General features: G+C 40.6%; 1 protein-coding gene across 1 annotated transcript; it reads left to right on the plus strand.

Moving 5' to 3' along the window:
* Positions 1 to 20414: 20414 nt before the first annotated feature.
* On the plus strand, positions 20415 to 21023 carry LOC133825168 (secreted RxLR effector protein 161-like). The gene has a single exon (XM_062258151.1). The coding sequence runs from the start codon at positions 20415 to 20417 to the stop codon at positions 21021 to 21023; it is 609 nt and encodes a 202-aa protein (XP_062114135.1).
* Positions 21024 to 23237: the final 2214 nt, after the last annotated feature.

Raw genomic sequence — 23237 nt, forward strand, 5'->3', positions numbered from 1 at the left:
TAAATTGGACAATTCCAAAAGCTGTGGAAAGCTAAGAAAAATATCTAAAACTTGTATTTATTGAAAATTTTCCAAAAGATTATTGAAAAATTATCAAAATCAAGCGTGAAATTTCAGACTTGTAATGCTGAGCTTAACCATTGTGTGTAAAACATCCCAAACTCATTATTTTTCACCGAACATGTCTTGGAAATCCTAAAATCACAAAAAAAAATAATTAAACATATAAATAAATAATCAAGTGCATAATCATGGAAGAATAATTAATTAAAAATTGATAAATTCGATACTTATTGCCTTCTCAAAGCTCATGTCCAAACTAGCGCTTCATGTACCACTGATGCCCAAGAAGAATAAGAAGGAGAATAGTGTTATGATATTTAGGGTTTAGTATTTTAGGTAAAAAAAAAATAGTGTGTTCTAGGTTTAGGCAATTAATGTTTAGTGTAAGATTTTATTTTGTTTTGTTTTGTTTTTCAAAATTAATCTTCTTCTAGGTTAAAGTTAATTAATAAGGTTTGTTTTAATTTTTTTTTAAAACTAAAATAAATTTATATACATTGTTTGGCTCTATATCATTTTGGGTACTTTTATTTTAACTTAATCCCACGAATGACCCTCTATTTAAAAAAAAATACATTTTTGGACCCTATGTTTTATCAAATGATTAAAAAGGGTGTAATGCCCCACATTTTGGGCAAGTGATAATAGCAATTCAAATTGGGATTTTATTCCCATAATATGTATCATACTGGGGTAGTATTACGATTTGAAAATCAAAGTTCAAATTAAGATGTGGCATTATTATTAATTTAATTAACTTTTGGTCAATCTAAGAATTTCTGTCCCGGACCGAAATAAAAATCTTACACGGGTAAAATCTTGGATAATAAATATTGGAAAATAAATAATTATGGTGGAAGTTTTACTTTGGGCATTGGAATATTAAGAATTGTAACGCCCTGGTTAACCAAGACCGTTACACTGTGTGTTTGAATTAGTGCAAGACTTGCTAATCAAGTCATTTAGTTGGAACTGTGTATCTATTGACACAAAAGATTAGGTTAAAAAGAATTTTGATTTATGAACGGTTAAACTTTACTAAAATGGATGTTTGTTACATGGGATCCCAAATTGGGGTTTAAATATCGTAGATACAAAACTCTTAATTACAAATAAATGACCAAGCCACTCTAATGGCAAAATATATGTTTTAGGTTCCCGTTCCTGTACAAATCCTTGACCGTGGCGGCCGAGCAGCTGACAATGTACACCTTGCCCCCAGAGCTCTCCAACCCATGGCCAACTTGTCTTACCTGCACCATGTAGCATCTGTGAGCCGAAGCTCAGCAAGAAAACATAATATCACATCATAATGGTATTAATAGCTAAACAGTTCACATAGTATAATCCAATAACCACAGAGCATTACTCAGTTTTTTCAAGCCAGTAAGTCCATTCAAGACAACACACTGGTCAATAATCAATAATCCAGCTCCAGATACTCATTAAGTCATAGACAATATCCTACAACAGATATTCAGCACATACATTCAGATTCAAGACATAGTCAATCACATAATACACTCATACCACATAATATTCAGGGCTGACGACTTAGGCCTCACCCTCTGTTTAACCCACTGACTCCGGCCCGCTTAAACCAAGCTCAGTGCATAATAAGCTGTCCTCGGATACCAGTGTCCGAGCCGCGCCCTGTGCGCAAGTGTGGATTTCGACACCCTTAGGCCGTTACCATATGTCCCCGTGGCATAATACCACCTTATGACATTCATACCATTATAGGGAACTCTTAGTCCCAACATATTCACATGGTGTATCACAATCACATAAAAATACATTTAAATATAGGGAACACTTAGTCCCATCCTATCCACATACACAGGTGCAGTTTTCTTACCTTGATTCCAAATGCTTTAATTAGAGAGGACGACCCCCGAGCATGATCCATTCCCGAGCCCTAGCTTATCACCTAGTCACAACCAAGATAATGAATTCCATTAACAATCTTAAATGAGTTCCCAAGCCAAGTTCTAGTACTCGGAAAATTGAACTTCACCAAATATGGTAAAAGACTCAACCCCGAGCACCCTAGGTTAAATTCCCAAACCTAAAATCTCAAAATCCCTTAAGCGCCGCGGCATAGGCCACCCATGTCGCGGCATGGCTCCCAAACAGAACCTTCTAAGGCACAAAAATAGGTAAGGGTCGCGGCATTGCTTGGGCCATGCCGCGGCCCGCCCTCCTTCCTCAGCGTGCAACAACTTCGAAGGGCCGCGGCTCACCAGGAACCATGCCGCGGCCTGACCCTTCGAACCCAGAAAAAACCACCATTTTCAATCTCTAAACCTCACCTTAAGCCATCCCAAAGCCTCCAACTCAAAACCAATTAATAATAACAACATTAGAATTATTTAAATAACACAATCCAACCAGAAATCCAGCCTAAGACTCACTAAAATCCCAACTCCAATTTCTGAAATTTCAAACCCACAGAACTCAAAACCATCCATGAAAACTCTCAAATTCAACCATCAAATTTTAAATTAAACCTTACCTCAGTTGTAGAATCGTTTCTCCAAGAGTCCCCTGACCTATCTTCAAAGCTTCAAGCCTCAATTTCCACCTTAAACACCAAAATCACAATTATCTTACTACTCAGAAAACTCAGAGTTTCTAACCTCAAAAACACTGTTTGATTCTCACCTTGGCTTTGATTAAATGTTCCTTGGATAATCCTTGAGCTAAGCTTTTAAATCCCCACTGAAATCCTCTGAAATCCCAGCCTAAATCCTCCAAATTTCCTCTGTTTTCCTTGTGTTTTTCTTAGTTTTCTTGAGAGAGAGGAGGGAGAGAGAATAAGAGTCGGTCTAATATTTCTTTCCACTAGCTTCTGTTTTAACTAAGTCTATCCTTTATCCCGTTAAGTCAATCCCAAGCCTCGGGGTGCCGGAAACGTCCCCGAGGGCAAAATGGTAAAATTCCCCAACATTCCCACCTAGACTTCCTAACCTCAAATATATCTCCATATATTTATTTTCATAACCCGATAGTCCAAATAATTACCCAATACCTACAATATCCCTGACTTATCCAAAGTCAACTATTAAGCCCCGTTGTGACTTTCCCCGCTACCTGCTCCCTAGGATTGCCTCGTGCCGCTAATTACAAACGCACACACCTGTACACGCACATATATTTATCCATCTATCCACATAATAATGTGGTCTCAACAATTATCACCCACATTGACATTTATGCCCTAACGGGCCAAAATTACCATTATGCCTTACCAGCCAAACAGGGCCCACATACTTATTCAATACCCATATTCACACTTTCTTACCATTAATTCTCTTAACCTCCAATTATGCCCTTCCGGCACACTAATCAAGGCCATTAAGCCTTATTAGTAATTTTGGGTCGTTACAACTATCCCCTCCTTACAATAATTTTGTCCTCGAAATTTACTGGAACATGTTAGACAGTAAACCTCATACCTCTGACCAAAATTCCAAAGAACCAACGTCTCTATTCTTAAGCTTCGAAAATACTCAAACATGAGTATCCATATCATTTCATATGATCTCAACTGATAATTATACCTCCTTTAATTTTTACTCGCACACCAGATCCGCTATAATTCCAGAGTCTGTTAACCCTCAACGATCTCTTCATTGGTCTATTCTCAATGCCATAAATACTTATAAATCATCGCCCCTTACCAGAGTAAGATCAGCACATAGGCCCTCGGCCGAACTCTTGCTACGTTCTTAAAACTCTTGTCGAATCGGGAGTTAAAACTCCCCTTTCTTTCCCCAGCTATCACACTCTTTCTTACTGTCTAACATGGGGAGATACAAATCCCTCAATCCTTTACTTCACATGGTGTTCCTTGTTTTTATCTTACTAGGTTCTATGCCAGTTGTATTTCAGCACCTAATACCATGACTGTCCCATCAAAGAATACACTTTTCTTGATATTCCAAATGTTGTACACTCAATGTCTAACCCTTTAACATAATTGTTAAGCCCTCAGATTGATATCTTATTTGCAGTCAATCAGTACTTCCAAATCCTCACTCTATTTCCTTCACTTTCTGGTTCCTTTCCAAAACTCAGAAGATAATAGGGTCTCAATTTAACATTATCAATGCTCTACCTCATAATCAGTTCACACGAACCGCATTCACTAAATTATTCAGCTGAGTTATAACTTCTTTTTGTTCAATCACCTTATTTACAGTCTAATGTGGTTCATTCCTATGACCCACCGTCATAACATCTTACCCTTCAATATCTAAGTATCCCAGATTTTTCCATCAGCTAAAACCTCCCGGTACAACAAACCCTAGGAGATGAAACGTTACTCACTTATAATTCCCATCTCCATACCAAACTCTCCTTGGACCATTCATTCGGTCCTTGTACCTTAACTTATATAATACTCGCAGGGTTCTTCCTTGCTTCCACAAATCCATCACTTCTGGAACCTGTTATCCAAAGAAAACACATGTGTTCATCACCACACACTGATACCATATCAATCTCAATCACTAACTTATCCATCTATTACGTTCCATTAAATTCTAGTCTCAAGATTATCTTCCTTACTGATAACCAACACTCAAGTACCCTATGCCATGCACAACCTGTTAACCTAACGTTCCGTGCATATCAACCATGTTTCCATTCTTTTACCTCCAGCGAGGCTCGACCCATCCCCGCGCCAGTCTGAGCCTGAGCGTGCCTAACCTGTTATGTATCCTCACAGTTTCATATCCTTACCATAGGTTAGGTCCTTGACGCTATCCCTCTATACTTAACCATAATGCACATATCTCTGCATCACCAAGTACTAACCAATTCTTACCTTGTCTTCTGAACTCTGATTTGACACTACCCATTCGGTCTATCATTAAGTTTCCTTACTGTTCCTCCCCATCACCGGTGTAGTTTCCCACGGAGACACTTATGTGATAGATGACGTGCTTGCCAGTCTTGTTATGCCTTCTGTTCCTCAGACGTTCTTCATTATCTTCTTCGTGACTTCAAATCAAATCTGCTCATACCTATCCCTTCTTCTTGTAGCTCTACTCTGAATACCCCTGGTACTATCCAAACTGACACTTCGTAGAACCTTACATGTGACCCTGCTTCCTTGGTGCTAACGCCTTCAATATATAATAGTCATTCACTTCACACCTCTGTCTAGAAGTAGTCCAACATACCACTCGTGAACTTGAAGGAGGTTTGTCCACACCATTCTTGTACTCTCTGCTTGAAGAACTTACCTGTGCTGCTGAAGCTTGAACCGGTTTAGAACCCTTTTTACCAATTTCCTCACACCCTACTCAATACAAGTAGCAATTCCTTAAATGTCTCTTTCCTTGATCACCAGCTGGTAATAACCAGATCATAGATCAATTCCTGGAGACATTGTCCCGTCTTGTACCCAATCATTAAAAAATTTCATTCTTAACCGACGATACCAACAAGTCCCACAATACCATGCTCCATCCGACTCAAGATCAAACCTCTTCGACTGCTTAAGTAATTCTCCCTGTCAAGTTATTACCACCTTCCATAGTGTTTCTAACATCAAACTTGTTCGTAGTCCAGTCTTGAGGTGTTCCCATTCCTTCTTTGTACCCATCCGAATGGCTACTGATCGGCTTAGTTTCCATTCAGTCAAACTAATATTATTTTCCAAGTAATATTCCCTACAATCCATAGTTCCTCTTAGAAAACTAACTCTCTCTCACTCTAACTCATATTGAAGCTTCCATACAACACATTCTATTGTTCTCACTACAAATCCCCCGATTACGTGTATCCCAAATCCTCTGCCAGAAGTTTCCAATTCCTCCCTAATCAGTACTACTTTCTTCAGCCTTCCGCTCTGTATCTTTAAGGCATACTATCTATATCTAAACCTTTTCTTGAAAGATACTCATCACCCAACTCTTCCAGCTCGTTATGTAACCAAAAACATGAACTATCTAACCCACTAGTCGATTTCGAGAAGCTAGCTTCGGGCTTCAGGTGTAACAAGGCATCCCAGTCTTTCTTTCCCTCACCATGAGGAAAACCATCCTAACATATCGAATTATCTCATGTAGAAATCATGCCTTCCCCTGACATCCTTTCAGGTGGCGTCCTCCGCCTTGGGTGCATATCAAACAACCTCACTGGTTCTCGTCTCCAGTCTGACAACTACCTCTACAATCAGAACCTCCTTTTCTATCACAAACTAGGTGCCCAAGCACTATCTGGGGTCCCTCTACCTCAATAATCAAGAATCTATCCTTACTGAGTTCTACCAATAGAAGTACTATCTTTTGCATCCCTTGCCCTGTAGCATTCACGTTCGAGACCTCATTCCATAGATCTCAAGTCACGTGGCTCTCCCTACTGCTCAAATACAACCGAAGATCCAATACACTGGAGCGGCCCTGTCACCCTGGACCATTCCAAAAATTTAACCTTTACATGGGTCATCATTCCCAATTACCACCACTTGTATATTTCTTTTCCCAAAGTGAAGTATCCAACTCCTAACACTCATTAACACATGTTGTCGCTGTCCTACCATTCCAAATCAAGCTCATAGATTCATTAATCTCCGCAGCTCAAACGGTGTCCTTATAACTTCTTTTATCAAATCCCCACTTGAGTTCTTTCCTCTTCAACCAGAAAATAATGCCTTTTAGGCTTTCCATTTAGTATCTTTTATCTGTCTGTGTCCTTATAACAAACCAACACCATTTACCCCTAATCTGACAAACAACTCTGCAACTTTCATGATAGATGGAGGTTACCAACCCCAGTTACCATCTGCAACCCTCCTGTATTACGATACCAGGTCTACGAAACCATCCTGTATGCAAACAATGTGAGTTCATCCGCCACTGCTGACTAAACTCTTCAACCCTGATGTTCACACTCCGAACCAAACCATATCCAGGTCCAAGTAATCACAATATTCATACACACATAGAACATAATAAACATTAATTCACATTTCTATGCATTTAGCCACCCAATTTATTGCTACCATATTCATTCACACTTTCTCATGCTTCCTACAAATCAATAGACATGCATAACATATAAATTCAACTTGGGCAGTCACCCACAAGCAAACAAGATGCAATCCATCATCCCAATATTCATTCACATGCAACAGCAATGCTAATCCGCACACCTCCATCACATCATGCAATAGTCAAGGGCCAGGCCCTATCAGTTCTCATGCTCCCTAAAATCATACAGCATACTACATTCATACTTTAATCAAAAGCTTAAGCATATAGTCTCAAATATTCAACCAAAGAGCCCTGAGTCGAGCTTGTCTTCGGTGGCAAGTGTACATGTCCAGCCTATCTCCAGGAACCCTTAAACCTAGGACACTCTGATACCAAGTTGTAACGCCCTGGTTAACCAAGACCGTTACACTGTGTGTTTGAAATCGTGCAAGACTTGCTAATCAAGTCATTTAGTTGGAACTGTGTATCTATTGACACAAAAGATTAGGTTAAAAAGAATTTTGATTTATGAACGGTTAAACTTTACTAAAACAGATGTTTGTTACATGGGATCCCAAATTAGGGTTTAAATATCGTAAATACAAAACTCTTAATTATAAATAAATGATCAAGCCACTCTAATGGAAAAATATATGTTTTAGGTTCCCGTTCCTGTACAAATCCTTGACCGTGGCGGCCGACCAACTGACAATGTACACCTTGCCCCCAGAGCTCTCCAACCCATGGCCAACTTGCCTTACCTACACCATGTAGCACCCGTGAGCCGAAGCTCAGCAAGAAAACATAATATCACATCATAACGGTATTAACAGCTAAACAGTTCACAGAGTATAATCCAATAACCACAAAGCATTACTCAGTTCTTTCAAGCCAGTAAGTCCATTCAAGACAACACACTGGTCAATAATCAATAATCCAGCTCTAGATACTCATTAAGTCATAGAAAATATCCTACAAAAGATATTCAGCACATACATTCAGATTCAAGACACAGTCAATCACATAATACACTCATACCACATAATATTCAGGGCCGACGACTTAGGCCGCACCCTCTGTTTAACCCACTGACTCCGGCCCGCTTAAACCGAGCTCAGTGCATAATAAGCTGTCCTCGGATACTAGTGTCCGAGCCGCGCCCTGTGCGCAAGTGTGGATTTCGGCACCCTTAGGCCGTTACCACATGTCCCCGTGGCATAATACCACCTTATGACATTCATACCATTATAGGGAACTCTTAGTCCCAACATATTCACATGGTGTATCGCAATCACATAACAATACATTTAAATATAGGGAACACTTAGTCCCATCCTATCCACATACACAGGTGCAGTTTTCTTACCTTGATTCCAAATGCTTTAATTAGAGAGGACAACCCCCGAGCACGATCCATTCCCGAGCCCTAGCTTATCACCTAGTCACAACCAAGATAATGAATTCCATTAATAATCTTAAATGAGTTCCCAAGCCAAGTTCTAGTACTCGGAAAATTGAACTTCACCAAATATGGTAAAAGACTCAACCCCGAGCACCCTAGGTTAAATTCCCAAGCCTAAAATCTCAAAATCCCAAAATCCCTAAAGCGACGCGGCATAGGCCACCCATGCCGCGGCGTGGCTCCCAAACAGAACCTTCTAAGGCACAAAAACAGGTAAGGGCCGCGGCATTTCTTGGACCATGCCGCGGCCTGCCCTTCTTCCTCAGCGTGCAGCAACTTCGAAGGGTCGCGGCTCACCAGGAACCATGCCGCGGCCCGACCCTTCGAACCCAGAAAAAACCACCATTTTCAATCTCTAAACCTCACCTTAAGCCATCCCAAAGCCTCCAACTCAAAACCAATTAATAATAACAGCATTAGAATGATTTAAACAACACAATCCAACCAGAAATCCAGCCTAAGACTCACTAAAATCCCAACTCCAATTTCTGAAATTTCAAACCCACAGAACTCAAAACCAGCCATGAAAACTCTCAAATTCAACCATCAAACTTTAAATTAAACCTTACCTCAGCTGTAGAATCGTTTCTCCAAGAGTCCCCCGACCTATCTTCAAAGTTTCAAGCCTCAATTTCCACCTTAAATACCAAAATCACAATTATCTTACTACTCAGAAAACTCAGAGTTTCTAACCTCAAAAACACAGTTTGATTCTCACCTTGGCTTTGATTAAATGTTCCTTGGATAATCCTTGAGCTAAGCTTTTAAATCCCCACTGAAATCCTCTGAAATCCCAGCCTAAATCCTCCAAATTTCCTCTATTTTCCTTGTGTTTTTCTTAGTTTTCTTGAGAGAGAGGAGGGAGAGAGAATAAGAGTCGGTCTAATATTTCTTTCCACTAGCTTCTATATTAACTAAGTCTATCCTTTATCCCGTTAAGTCAATCCCAAGCCTCAGGGTGCCGGAAACGTCCCCGAGGGCAAAACGGTAAAATTCCCCAACATTCCCACCTAGACTTCCAAACCTCAAATATATCTCCATATATTTATTTTCATAACCCGATAGTCCAAATAATTACCCGATACCCCCGTTGTGACTTTCCCCGCTACCTGCTCCCTAGGCTCGCATCGTGCCGCTAATTACAAACGCACACACCTGTACACGAACATATATTTATCCATCTATCCACATAATAATGTGGTCTCAACAATTATCACCCACATTCACATTTATGCCCTAACGGGCCAAAATTACCATTATGCCTTACCAGCCAAACAGGGCCCGCATACGTATTCAATACCCATATTCACGCTTTCTTACCATTAATTCTCTTAACCTCCAATTATGCCCTTCCAGCACACTAATCAAGGCCCTTAAGCCTTATTAGTAATTTTGGGTCGTTACAAGAATGCTAGGAGAGAATTTTAAATAAAATTCTTAGGAAATAATCCTAATATGTATTTTTAGAGAAAATGCTTATTTGAACTTATTGGGGTAAAAAAATTAAAATAGTTTCCACAAATGCTATAAGGGGACTTTGATGACATTTTGGGTGCCTATATTTACATTTTTATCATGTTTTAATGGACTTTAGATTTATAGCACCATTGAGCCTTATCTTTGGGCTCAACCACCCATTTAAGTGGACATTTAGGCATGTTTCAAAAGACACTCATACTAAAATCTGAGAATGCACTATAGCTTTAGGTTTTTAAGTTAATTATTCAAATCAAAGTGGAAAATTAAGGGATCATTAGGAAGTGGCTGAGTGTATTAGGCTAATCACCTGTTTTAATCAACTCTAAATAGTGTCATGTGACACTTGTTGAGAATAGGAAGTCACTCCACCCCAACCTACATCACATCACCCATCCTCTCACTTGGCAGCCACCCTATGTAACACCCCAATTTGCTAATAAGGTTTAGGACCTTGATTAGTGTGCCTGGAGGGAAATAAGTGAATTAACATGTTGATATATGAATTTAAATTAATATGTGATTAGAATGCATGTTTAGATGGAATAAATACACATGTGGGCCCTGTTTGTTTGTTAGGGGTAAATTTGTAATCTTAGCCCGCTGAGGGCATAGATGTGATAATTGTACTATATGATTAGTACCACGTGTGAGTGGTGATATTATTGTGATGCACGTGCCGAGACGGTCCTAGGGAACTAATTAGTCCAAAAGTCACAACGGGATTAAATACCCGGCTCAGGAGGAGCTTAGGGGTATTTTGGGAATTTTATAATTTGAGTTTGTGAGTTAATGGTTAATGGTAATTGAGTAACTTGAGTGACCATTGGTAACCACTGAGATAGTTACTTTAGGTGAGAAAAATGGTAGATTTGTAAGAAAGGTGAAATGGCAAAAATGCCCTTGAGGTTTAGTTAGGAAAGGAATTATATGGAGGGGCAAAGTAGTCTTTTGGCAGGGTAGAGAAACCTTCAGCTGGGGGAAATGAATATTCACGATACTTTATGCTAAGTGTGAATGATGTTAAGTTTTGGAAGGCTAGAGGAATCAAGAAGGAAAAGGAAAACTAAGAACCTAGAAGGCAAAGTAGAAGAGGAGGTGAGCTGAGTTCTTTGAGGCTAGTGAAGAGCATAAGGGTGTAAAATCAAACTCAGGCCAAGGATTATTCAGAGGTAAGAATTTATCCCCTGTTTTGCTAAGTTTCAAGCTTGATTTTATAAAGTAAGAATAAAAATTGAAAGATAGTTATGGCTGGTTTTGCATGAGAATTCAGCTTGATAATCAAGAGGAATTGGTTTAAAGCTGGGATTGGAGGGGGTTCAAGCTGAGTTATTGATTGAGGTAAGAGTTTTAAACATCTTTGAATTTTCGTATCTGATGTGGTTTAAGAATTTGGAAGCATGGTTTAAGTTTTTATAGCTTTGGTTTAAGTTTTTGGCCTACTGGTTTTAGTTTCTGAAGTTTGAAACCAAAGTGTGGATTTTGGGTATGATTGTGTGTTTGATCTTGTTGCTGCTATTTATAGGTTGTTAGATGATTCGTTTGAGGTTTCAAATTGGTTTTGGGGTTTAGGTATGTGTTTGGGTTGGATTGGAGGTGTTTTGGCTCGGGGAAAACCCAAAATTCTGGGTTCGCGAAGGGGCGCCGCAGCCCTGTTCTTTGGCGCCGCGGCGCAAGGCTGCATCAGGATCTGGGGGACTTTCTGGGCACTACGGCCCTTAAAGGGTAGTGTCGCGGTGCTAGGCTATTTTCTGGGCAGTGAAATTTTGCAATTTTGGGCATTTGCCCCGGGGGCTCGGGGGATGTTTCCGTTGCATTGTTTTGGGAAATTGGAGGTCCCGAGAGTGTGGGATTGGTCCCGCGAAGTGGTTTTTCGATTGGTTGTACTAAAGGGTGTTTTATATGTGTTGTGACTAGGTTTTCGGAGAGGCTCGGGATAGAGGACCGTACTCGTGACTTTGGTGCATTGAGGAGCTCGGGATACAGGTAAGAAAAATGTAGTACCCGTAGAGCAGGGCATGGGCCCATAATGCTGTTGCAGGGCACGGCCCGAGATTGTATTACATGTTAGGGTGTAGCCTTGATTGAATTATTATATGCTTGAATGTTGTTTGAGTTATGATATATGTGATTATAGTAGAATGAACGGCAAAGGAGCCAAGAACGGCAGGGAGCCGAGAATGGCGAAGGGCCGAGAACGGCAGTGGGGCCGGGAATAACACTTAGCACATGGAGTGCTTATTGTTAGGGTGAGACCCCAATGGATACATGGGATATCCTTACGGTGAGAACCGAGACCCCAGGCTTTGGTAACGCTTCTGGGACGGCATAATATGCATATGTTATGTGCTGTATGATGGACTATCTGTTTATCTGTGGATTATCTGATATGTTGATTGTATAATATGCATATGTTATGTGCTGTATGAGTTTTCTTGCTGGGCTTTGGCTCACGGGTGCTCTGTGTTGCAGGTAAGGGCAAAGAAAAAGTCAACCAGCCATGAGTACGGAGAGCGTGAAGCGGCGCGTACATGTTTGGCCTGCCCGACTGCTTTGGTTGGGGGCATTTTGAGAAATGGCTGTAATAAATTGTGATTTTGATAGTTAATTAATTGTAAACCTATTCTAAGTTGTAAATATTTCGTAAACCTTATTTTGGGATCCCAAATGTTAGACACTTGGAATTTTCAATGAAATTGGGTACTTTCAAAGATTACAGCCTTAACTTTTTGTTTGATCACACTTTTGTTCTAAAAACCTCGTTTATCGAGTTAATTGCACATTTTATACTCACTTGGTAACGGCTCTAAGGTAGTAGGGCGTTACAACTTGGTATTAGAGCGAGCCAAGGTTTATTGGTTCTGGAGATTGACCGAACATGTACGCTCGCTGTCATTGAAAAGCTCGACTCAGGGTTGATTAGTATGATTGATTATTATGATTGAATATGTGTCTGAATTTCCTGTTTACCTGCTTAGTTTATAAAGAGCATGATAAATGAAATAACATATGCATGATGTCAGGGCATGGTCCGTTGCGTGTTATATGTTATCTGTATGTTATCTGGATTGTTGATCTTGGTTGGTTGTTGAGAATGGGAGGTGGAATTGGATTTTGTTATCATGCCTGATGAACGGTGTCACTGATTGCAGGCATATAGTGGTAATGCCTCGGCAATCATCTAGACTCCGCGGCAGTTGGGCCGAGGATGACAATCAGGGTCAGGACCCTCCACCTGCCCCACAGAACTGGCAACAGATATTAGCCGAAATGGAGGCTAGATTACAGAAAATAGAGGAAGAACTTCGTCAGATGAGGCAGCAGGCCCCTTCACAGGTCTCTGGGTTGCCGATTCAGCAGAGTGTAGCGCCAGTGCTGGGTCAGCCTGTGGTTGAGAACAGGTGGGAACCTCTGTACGAAAGATTCAGAAAGCAACAACCTCCTACCTTTGAGGGTGGATTAGACCCACTGCGGGCCGAGCAGTGGATGAATATGATTTCCTTAATTTTAGATTTCATGAGGGTTGAAAGAAATGAAAGGGTAGCTTGTGCTAGCTACATGCTTAAGGAGGATGCCCGCATCTGGTGGGATGTAGTGAGTCAGTGGAGAAATATTATAGTTATGACTTTGGAGGAATTTAAGAGTATCTTTAATGAGAAATACTACAGTGTAGCAGTTCGAGCTGCGAAGGTTGATGAGTTTATCAACCTGACTCAGAACAGGTTATCAGTTACTGAGTACGCCCTGAGATTTGATAGATCATTGATTTTAGTATGTTGTTAGATCTTTTTGTAATCCGAGTTTGATTATTTTTATTGGTGTTTAAAGTAGATTTTTGATGTGTAATATTTCTTATATGGTGTTTGATGATGCATGCATGGTTGGTAGTTATCCTTAGTAGTTGTGAATTCAAAGTTCCACAGGTTTTTGTGAATGCATGCTTGCTGCCAAAACATTTCAGTGCCTTCCAATGGGCCAAAAAGTTTTTAATGACATAAAATTTTTATAGGAATTTTATTAATGGATTATTTAGGAAGAGTACATAATTTTATCATTTTTAATCACTAAAAAAGATGTTGTATAACTCAAAATATAAGCGTTTTGGGAATGTAGTGTAAAACTGAATATTCTTGGACGGTTTTAAAACAGGAACTTTGAGCAACATTTTGAATGAGTTAACAATATTATTTTTAGCTGAAACATTTATTGGAGACTCTTGACATATGTTGGGGTAATCCTAATATCACTGGGATATGACATGTTGTTATTAAGAGGTCATTAAATAATTTATCTATTTTGTTACTTTTTTAAGCCTATTCAGTTACAACTGATTTTTAGTCAGTTAAAACAGAACTAGTTTTACATTTAGCACGTGAAACATCTGGAGTTGTAGCTATATATATCCAGGGGTTTCATTAGTTGGACACAAGAAAAATAAGAGGTTTTGAGAGGTTTTGAAAAGAGAGATTGAGAGAACAGGGGTTAATTTTCTTTGTACATTGTTGAGTGTGTGAGAGTTTACTGTGGTGTAAACTAAGTGCTCATAATTTGAGTTGTACAGAGTGTTCAAGAACCTTTGTAGAGGAAGAAGGGTTGTTTGTTTTGTAACATTGATTCATTATAGTGGAGAAGTGCTCAGACTGGATGTAGGTCTTAGTTTTAAGGCTGAACCAGTATAAAATCTCTGTGTGTGATTCTTTTTCTTCCCTTTTCTTATTTTTGTTCTCCAAGTGTTTGTGTTTTTGTACACTTTTATGTGTGTATTTGTTCTTGGTTTATTTTGCAAGTGAATATTGGACCCTTGGGGTTGTGGATTGCTTTACCATGACAGTGGTATCAGAGGCCCAGGTTACAGAGATTGAAGAACAAGGCTCAGATTAGATTCTTGATTACTACACAAAAAGAAAGGAGAAGCAAGGATGTCAACATTACCTTTCGATCTCGACAAGTTTGATGGAACTAGGGATTTTTAGTCTTTGGAAGGAGAAAATGATGGTTATTCCCATACATCAAAATCTTGATGGTGCTCTTATAGGAGAAACTAAGCTTGGTGAGAAAAAGAAGTCTGAAGATACAAAGGTGATGATGAAGAAAGCCAGATATGCAATTGTGATGCATCTGTCAGATAACGTGTTGAGGCAGGTAATAGGAGAAGAGTCTCCTGGTGGTATGTGGTCAAAACTTGAACAATTATATATGACTAAGAATACATCTAACAAAATATATCTGAAAGGAAAATTCTATAGATTCACAATGGATTCTACTAAAACCTTAAACCAGAATCTTGATGATTTTAACAAGAATGTTTTAGATTTGAGTAATATAGGTGAGAAGGTTGCTGAAGAGGACCAAGCTATAATATTGTTATATAGCTTACCTGATAAATTTAGAGAACTCAAGACAATGATTCATTATGGTAAAGAAACTCTGTGTTTGGAAGATGTTCTGTCTATTTTGAAGACTAAAGCATTTGAGTTAAATGTTGAGAAAGGCAAGAAAGAAAAAGATGAGTCTTTGTTCATGAGGGGAAGACAACAAAGAAGATCTTTCAGTAAAGGAAAAGACAACTCAAATTGGAGGTCTTCTGCTCGATCAAAGTCAAGAGGAAAAGAAACAAGAAGGTGTCACCACTGTGGAAAAATTGGACACCTTAGAAGGTTTTGTTGGGATTTGAAGAAGAAAAGGAAAGATGATCGACACACAGATGAAACTACAGCACTCGTAGATGGAACAAGTCTGGAATATTCTGATGGAGAAATGTTCAACGTGACATCAACAAGAGATATAACTTAACGGATACTTGACTCAGGATGTACCTATCACATGAGCCCAGTAAAAGAATGGTTTTTTTATTTCAAGAAATTGCACAATACAAAGTACTCATGGGAAATGATAAAGCTTGTCAAGTAGAAGGAATTGGGTCAATAGCAATAAAACACTTTTGTAACGACCCAAAATTACTAATAAGGCTTAAGGGCCTTGATTAGTGTGCCGGGAGGGCATAACTGGAAGTTATGTGATTAAATGGTGTGATATGCATGATTATATGAAATGCATGTTTATGAGTATTGGATAGGCATGCGGGCCCTATTTGGTTGTAAAGGCATAACTGTAATTTTGGCCCGTTAGGGCATAAATGTGATTTTGTGATAAACTGTTAAGACCACATTATTATGCGGATATATGCGTTTGCAGCTTTCGGCACGAGATGATCCTAGGGGGCAAGTAGCGGGAAAGTCACAACGGGACTCGGTACTTGACTTGGGGCAAGTCAAGGGGTATTTCGGGTATTAGATGATTATTTGGGCTATTGGGTTATGGAAATAAATAATTGGAGATATATTTGAGGTTAAGAAGTCTAGGCGGGAATATTGGGGAATTTTACCATTTTTCCCTCGGGGACGCTTTCGGTACCCCGAGCCTTGGGATTGACTTAAGTACCTAAGGATAGACTAAGTAAACTTTAGAAAGTAGTGGAACAAAAGGCTAAACTAACTCTTCTCTCCCTCTCTTCTTCTCTCTCAAGGAACTCAGTGAAACCAAAGGATTTGTGGCTGGGAATTCAGTGGATTGGGGCTGGAGTCTTGAAGGATTAGTTCTGTGTTTAGCTAAGGAATTCAATCAAAGAACTGAGATAAGATATAAGCTTTGTGCATGGTGATAAATTCTGTGTTTTGGCTGGGTTTTGAGGTGTTTATGGATTTTGATATTGAAGGGTTGGATTGAAGCTAAAACTTGGAAGTTGGCTCAGGAATCCTTTAGAGAATTGATTCAACAGAGAAGGTAAACTCCAATTCTTGTTTTAGTGTTTGAATTCTGAGCATTTATGACTGGTTTTCTTGTGTTCTTGGGCAGTTGAGTTTCATAAATTAAAATGGGATTTTAATTAGTTTCTAGACTAGATTTCTGCTGGGTTTTGTTGCTGGAAACATGTTAAAATGTTGGGATAATTGAATTGTGCTATTGGGATGGTTTAGGGTGGATTTGGCTGAGGTTTGAATGTTACAAATGGTGGTTTTTCTGGGTTCGCGGGGCTGGGCCCGCAGCTCTGTTCTAGAATGTCGCGGCCCTTCGGAGCAAGGAAGAGCCAGGAGGGCTCTGAGATGAGGGAGCGCCGCGGCACCACAAGGGCAGGGCCGCGGTGCGTGTCTGTGGTCAGAGAGGCCTAGCCTCTGTTTTAGGGAGCAGGCCGCGGTGCAGGTCTTGGGGGCTACGGCCCTTAAGGGCATTTGTGGCCTTTTGGAGTCTTTAAGCGTGGGAACCTAACCTAGGGTGCTCGGGATCGATTCCACCACCGTGTTTGGTGGAACTCGATGTCTCAGATGCTAGAACTATATCCGGAAACCTTTACTCGAATATTAATTGAATCCTTTTCATGGTTGTGACTAGGTGTACGCTTGGGCTCGAGGCAGGATCGTGCTTGGGGGTCATCTTTCCTAATTAAAACACTTGGAATTAAAGGTAAGAAGACTGCACCCGGTTGTGGAATTTATATTGGGACTAAGGGTTCCCTAGTTTGTGTGCTCTTTAAAGAGGATGGTATTATGCCATGTAAATTGTAAATGGATGGTATCATGCCGTGTAAATAGTAAACGTGCGACCTAAGAGCGTCGTTGTTTACACTTGCGCACAGGGCGCGGCTCAGCCACTGGTAGCCGAGGACAGCTTATTATGAACTGAGCTCGGTTTAAGCGGGCCGGAGTCAGTGGGTTAAACAGAGGGTGCGACCTAAGTTGTCAGCCCTAACCATCTCGTGATTTGAGTGCAATTATTATGATGATTATGATTTGTTGGTTAGTTGAATGGCAGATTGTTAGCTTGTTGATTATTATCGTTGAATGGATGAATGTTGTGTTCTGTTGAGTACCTGGTTATGTCTTGTGAAATAATTGAGTATTATTAGTGATTGTGTCTTAAATGTTATGTTTTCTTGCTGGGCCTTGGCTCACGAGTGCTACATGGTGCATGTAAGGGCAAGGGTAAGGCAAGTTGACCATGGGTTGGAGAGCTCTGGGGGCGAGGTGTACATTGTCAGCTACTCGGCCACCACAGTCGAGGATTTGTACAGGAACGAGAACCTAAAATGTGTATTTTTCCATTAGAGTGGCTTGGTTATTTATAAGCTTTGGAAATTCTGTAATTACGTTATTTAAACCTTAATTTGGGATCCCATGTACCAAACATGTATTTTAATGAAAACTATTCGTTTATAACCAAAATCTTTTAAACCTAACCTGTTTGTAACATTAGATTCACATTTTTAATCAAATGACTTAATTAGCAAGTCTCGCACTATTTCAAACACATAGTGTAACAGTCTTGGTTATCCAGGGCGTTACAACTTTGATGGGGTAATAAGGATTCTTGAATATGTGAGGTACATACCAGATTTAAGAAGGAATTTAATAGCAATTAGTGCACTGGATTCTCAAGGGTTGTGCTTCAAAGGAAGTGATGGAAATTTCAGAATCTCACAAGGTTCAAGAGTAATAATTAAAAGCATCAAAAAGCATGGTTTATATGTACTTGTTGGTAGTACTGTCACAGCTGGTGAAGCATCAATGGCCAAACATGATAGCTCAGAGATAGTAGTTTGGCTTCAAAGGCTAGGCCACATGAGTGAAAGAGTTATGACTGAACTTTGTAAACAAGGTTTATTAACTAACATAAAATCATCTTCTTTGCCTTTTTGTGAAACATGCATTAGAGGTAAATAATACAAAGTCAAGTTTGGAGTTGGAAAACATAAAGCATCTCAGATTGTGGAGTATGTTCACTTGGATCTTTGGGGGTCGAGCAAAGTAGCTACTCAAGGTGGAAATCGCTATTTTTTGTCCATAGTAGACGACTACAGCCGAAAGGTATGGATTTATCTTTTAAAACACAAGAGTGATTGCTTTGAAAAATTTAAAGAGTGGAAAAATTATGTTGAGAAACAAACTGGTAAGTTGCTGAAAGTTATTAGGACAGATAATGGCCTAGAATTTGATAATGAGGAATTTAATACTTGGTGAAAAAGGGAGGGGATAGAAAGGCATAGAATAATAATTCACACACCACAACAAAATGGGGTGGATGAGTGAATGAATAGAACTCTTTTAAATAAAGTAAGATGCATGCTTATAAATTCTGGTTTGCCTAAACAATTTTGGGGTGAAGTTGTCACTACAGCTGCCTATTTAGTAAATAGAAGTCCAAACAGAGTAATTGGCCTAAAAACCTCTGAAGAAAAATGGTCTGGTCATCCCCCATCCCTAAGTCATTTGAGAATATTTGGTTGTGCAGCATATGCACACCAAGACACTGATAAACTAAGTTCAAAATCAGTAAAATGTTTGTTTCTAGGATATCCAAGTGGTGTTAAAGGTTTTAGGCTATGCTCGTTAGAAAAACCAGGGTACAAAATAATTAACAGTAGAAATGTTGTTTTTAATGAGAAAGAATTTCCACACTTGAAAGAGAAAAGTAGTGTTTCATGTGATGTAGGAAACCCAGGTGAACAAAGTACTAGTACAGAGATAGAGTTTACGTCAGTTGAGTCTCAAGGAAAAGGAGACGAGTCTACTAGTCAAAGTGGAATTCAGGAACCTGAACAACATCCTGATGATGGGCAACCTCAAGAAACTCTTGCTAACTATCAATTAGCTAGAGATAGAACCAGAAGGGTCATTCGTGTTCCTTGCAAATTGGGAGAAGCATATGTCATTTCATATGCTCTAAATGTGGCAAGACAACTTGATGAAAGTGAGCCATCAACATATCTGGAAGCAATTAAAAGCAGAGATTCAAAGTGGTGGATTAAAGCTATGAATGAAGAAATGGACTCTTTAAGGAAGAATAAGAGATGGGAGTTAGTTTCAAAGCCTAAAGACAAGAAGATAGTTGCTTATAAATGGACTTATAAACTAAAAGAAGGGGCAACACATGATGAGGCAAAAAGGTGTAAAGCAAGACTTGTGGCAAAGGGCTTTACATAAGAAGAGGGGATAGACTATAATGAAGTATTCTCACCAGTAGTTAAGTATAAAACTATAAGGATCATGCTAGCTTTAGCAACCTAGCTAGATTTTCATGTGGAACAAATGGATGTTACAACAGCGTTTTTCAATGGAAAGCTTGAAGAAACCATTTTCATGAGTCAGCCTGAAGGCTTTGAGGTGGAACAACCAAGTGGTGAACTTGTATGCAAGCTAGAGAAGTCTTTATATGGTCTGAAGCAATCTCTTCGTCAATAGAATAGAAGGTTTGCCAATTTTGTGACTGGTTTGAGGTTCAAAAGGTCTGAGTTTGATACATTTTTATACTACAAGAATTTAGAAACAAGTGATGTTGTTTTCTTACTCTTATACGTGGATGATATGTTACTAACTGGAAAAGAAAAGCAGCAAATTGTTTGATTAAAAGGACAACTCAGTAAGGAGTTCGAAATGAAGGATTTGGGTACAGCAAAGAAAATTCTTGGCATGGTCATTACAAGGAAGAACAAAGAGGAGAAGTTGATTATTTCTCAAACTGGATACTTGTCAAATGTGCTTGACAAATTCAACATGAGTAATTCTAAACCTGTCAGCATACCTATTGATGGGCATTTCAAATTTTCAAATGATCAATGCCCAAAGACTAATGAAGATACAAAAAGAATGGAAAGTGTTCCTTATTTACAAGAAATAGGTTGCTTAATGTACTCAATGGTGAGTACCAGACCTGGTCTAGCCTGTCCTATAAGTGTACTAAGTAGGTATATGGCTAATCCAGGCGAACCTCATTGGGTAGGTTTGAAATGGTTGTTAAGATACATCAAAGGCACTTTGAATTATGGATTGCACTTCAAGAAAGCCAAGGGACAGATTCAACTGGAAGGATTCGTGGATTCTGACTATGCAGCAAATAGAGACAATAGGAAGTCAGTAACTTCATTTATTTTCTTGTTGAATGGAAATTTTATTCGCTGGAAAACTCAACTACAACCTGTGGTGGCATTATCTACAACTGAGGTAGAATTTATGGTAGTAACTGAAGCTATCTGTACGCCCTGATTTTCCCACGGGCTGATTAGCGAGCTGAGCTGCGGCCTAATCATGATTATCTCGTGGGACATCCCCAAAACCGGAGCTGCGGTCATAAGGTCGTACCTCCTTAGCTCGACGTAACCCAAGGGTTTGCCAAGCTTGCCTAAGAACTGAGTCCGGACTCTGAAGGCCGAAGGTCGAGTTAAGTATCCAGCTCGTGGTACGAGCTGGATCTGGAGGCTATGACCCTTTGTAAAGTCAACACATGCAAGGTAAACGTGCATATATCAGACATCACGTGTCTAATATGCCCCTGACTTCTCGGACACGCAGCAGGAACGTGCGTATTCAGACACCCACGACTGGGTTGAGCCGTGCGGACCATTATCCCCTTACCTATTGATTTGACCACACTTATATGTCAGGTCTAGGAATTAATCATGACTGTCACAGAGTTGATACGATAGGTAAGAAGGTCACGGGATGACCTTCTTACCAACTCCCAGGTGCCTTCTCCTATAAATATGGAGACCCTGGGAGTTGATAAGGGTTGGATTATCTCTTGTAAGAAATACCCTGTAATCAAATACCCAGTATATAGCAATAATACTGACTAGTGGAGTAGAAGGATTTTAACCTTTGAACCACTTAAAAAACGCATCTTTAGTCACCTTTTCATTTCTAAGATCATATATCTGTTTTGGTTCAACATTAGCACTAATCCCTTTCTCTTCTTTTCTTTATTATCTGTTGGCGAAGAACCGCGTCAACAGTTTGGTGCTTTCATTGAGAGCAAGTTCGATTAGTGTTGTTGCAAACACCCAACTATGGTGACTACTCAATCCAGGCACGGTAACGAGACAAAACAGCATGATGGGCAGGAGGCTCATCATACTGCCACCCTTGGTGAACAAGTTCCTGAGGCCCAGCAGTGGCCAGGAAAGCAGCCGGTGGGCCAAGATGACACTGGAAGTTCGGCCCCCCGGCCACCTAATCCAAACCCGTGTTATTACACGGCGGTGGAGATGGAGAACGCTCAGCTAAGGAGCCAGCTAGCAATAGCTAACCAACAGATCAAGGATGTGCTGGCCCGACTACCCCCTCTCACAACCGACGCTAACGTCGGAGAGAGGCAAGGCAAGGCTCCTAAGTCTTGTCGAGGTAACCGGTCCAGGCATAGCCGCTCGGATAGACTTCCGACAGCCAACTCCACTCCTTCATCACACCATCGAGAGACAAGCTTCGAACAAGTGCCTGGAGCCAGGCAACAACAATACAGTCGTTCGATCAGAACGTCAACTCCTAGCTCCCAGCCATCCTCGCGAGCGCCAAGGGGAGCTCGAGGAAATTCCCGAAGGAGATCCGGGGAGGGCTCGCAGCATCAGCCCGTCCCCAACAACCATCCTGCGCCTCGTCCAGATCGTCAGGCGCGGGACCAGCAGGTTGGCAGGGCCGAAAGGCCCCCACCAAACTTGATCCGTCCTGACGGAACTAGGATCGCCTCTCCAGTCAGGCATCCTCCGTCTCCAATCAGATATCCGTCTCCTCCTCGGCCCGTCCGAAATATCCCAGCCTATGGGAGTAGTAAGAGAAACCCGCCATCGGCTGGACCTTCCCAGCGTAGCAGGGCGCCAAGGGAAAGCCCAGATCCTCACCACAAAAGGCGGACTCCAAGCCTATCTAGCAGGAGCCACTGGACTGGCAGTCGCCGGAGTGATCTCTCTGGGGGAGACCTGCGTCACCGTCTGAGTTCGACACAAAGTCATCAAACCACCCAGGGAGGCGACCTGCGAGATCGCCTTAACTCTCATAGGGGAGAACCGGCAGGAGGAGATGGCCACGCTCGCTCAGGGGGGCCCTGTCCGAAGTACGTAACGGAGGGAATGTCCCGAATAACCTATCTCAAGATAGGAGGGGCAATAACACACAAAATATGTACAATGGGTCTGGAGCTGTTGAATAGCCCCGGAATAACCAAGGACATCAGGACCAAACCCTCGAGCGCCTGACTCAGATGGAGGAGCTGATGAGGAAGCTCCTGTCAGAAAAAGAAAAATATGAATATGATTCAGGGGACGAGATGGAGCTCTTCGCCCCCAGCATAGCAACAACAGCGTACCCATCTGGTTTCCGTATGCCGCACCTGTCAAAGTTCAGTGGGGACGGAGACCCATCAGACCATCTAGGGATGTTCAACACCCTAATGATGGCCCACAATATTGGCCCTGAGCTGAGATGTTT

Source organism: Humulus lupulus, chromosome 1 (genome assembly GCF_963169125.1).
Source record: "Humulus lupulus chromosome 1, drHumLupu1.1, whole genome shotgun sequence".
In the NCBI taxonomy this organism is placed as follows: Eukaryota; Viridiplantae; Streptophyta; class Magnoliopsida; order Rosales; family Cannabaceae; genus Humulus; species Humulus lupulus.

Bases quoted from the DNA above. Each gene is read 5' to 3' on its own strand.
- LOC133825168 (XM_062258151.1), top strand. From the start codon at position 20,415: ATGAAGGATTTGGGTACAGCAAAGAAAATTCTTGGCATGGTCATTACA.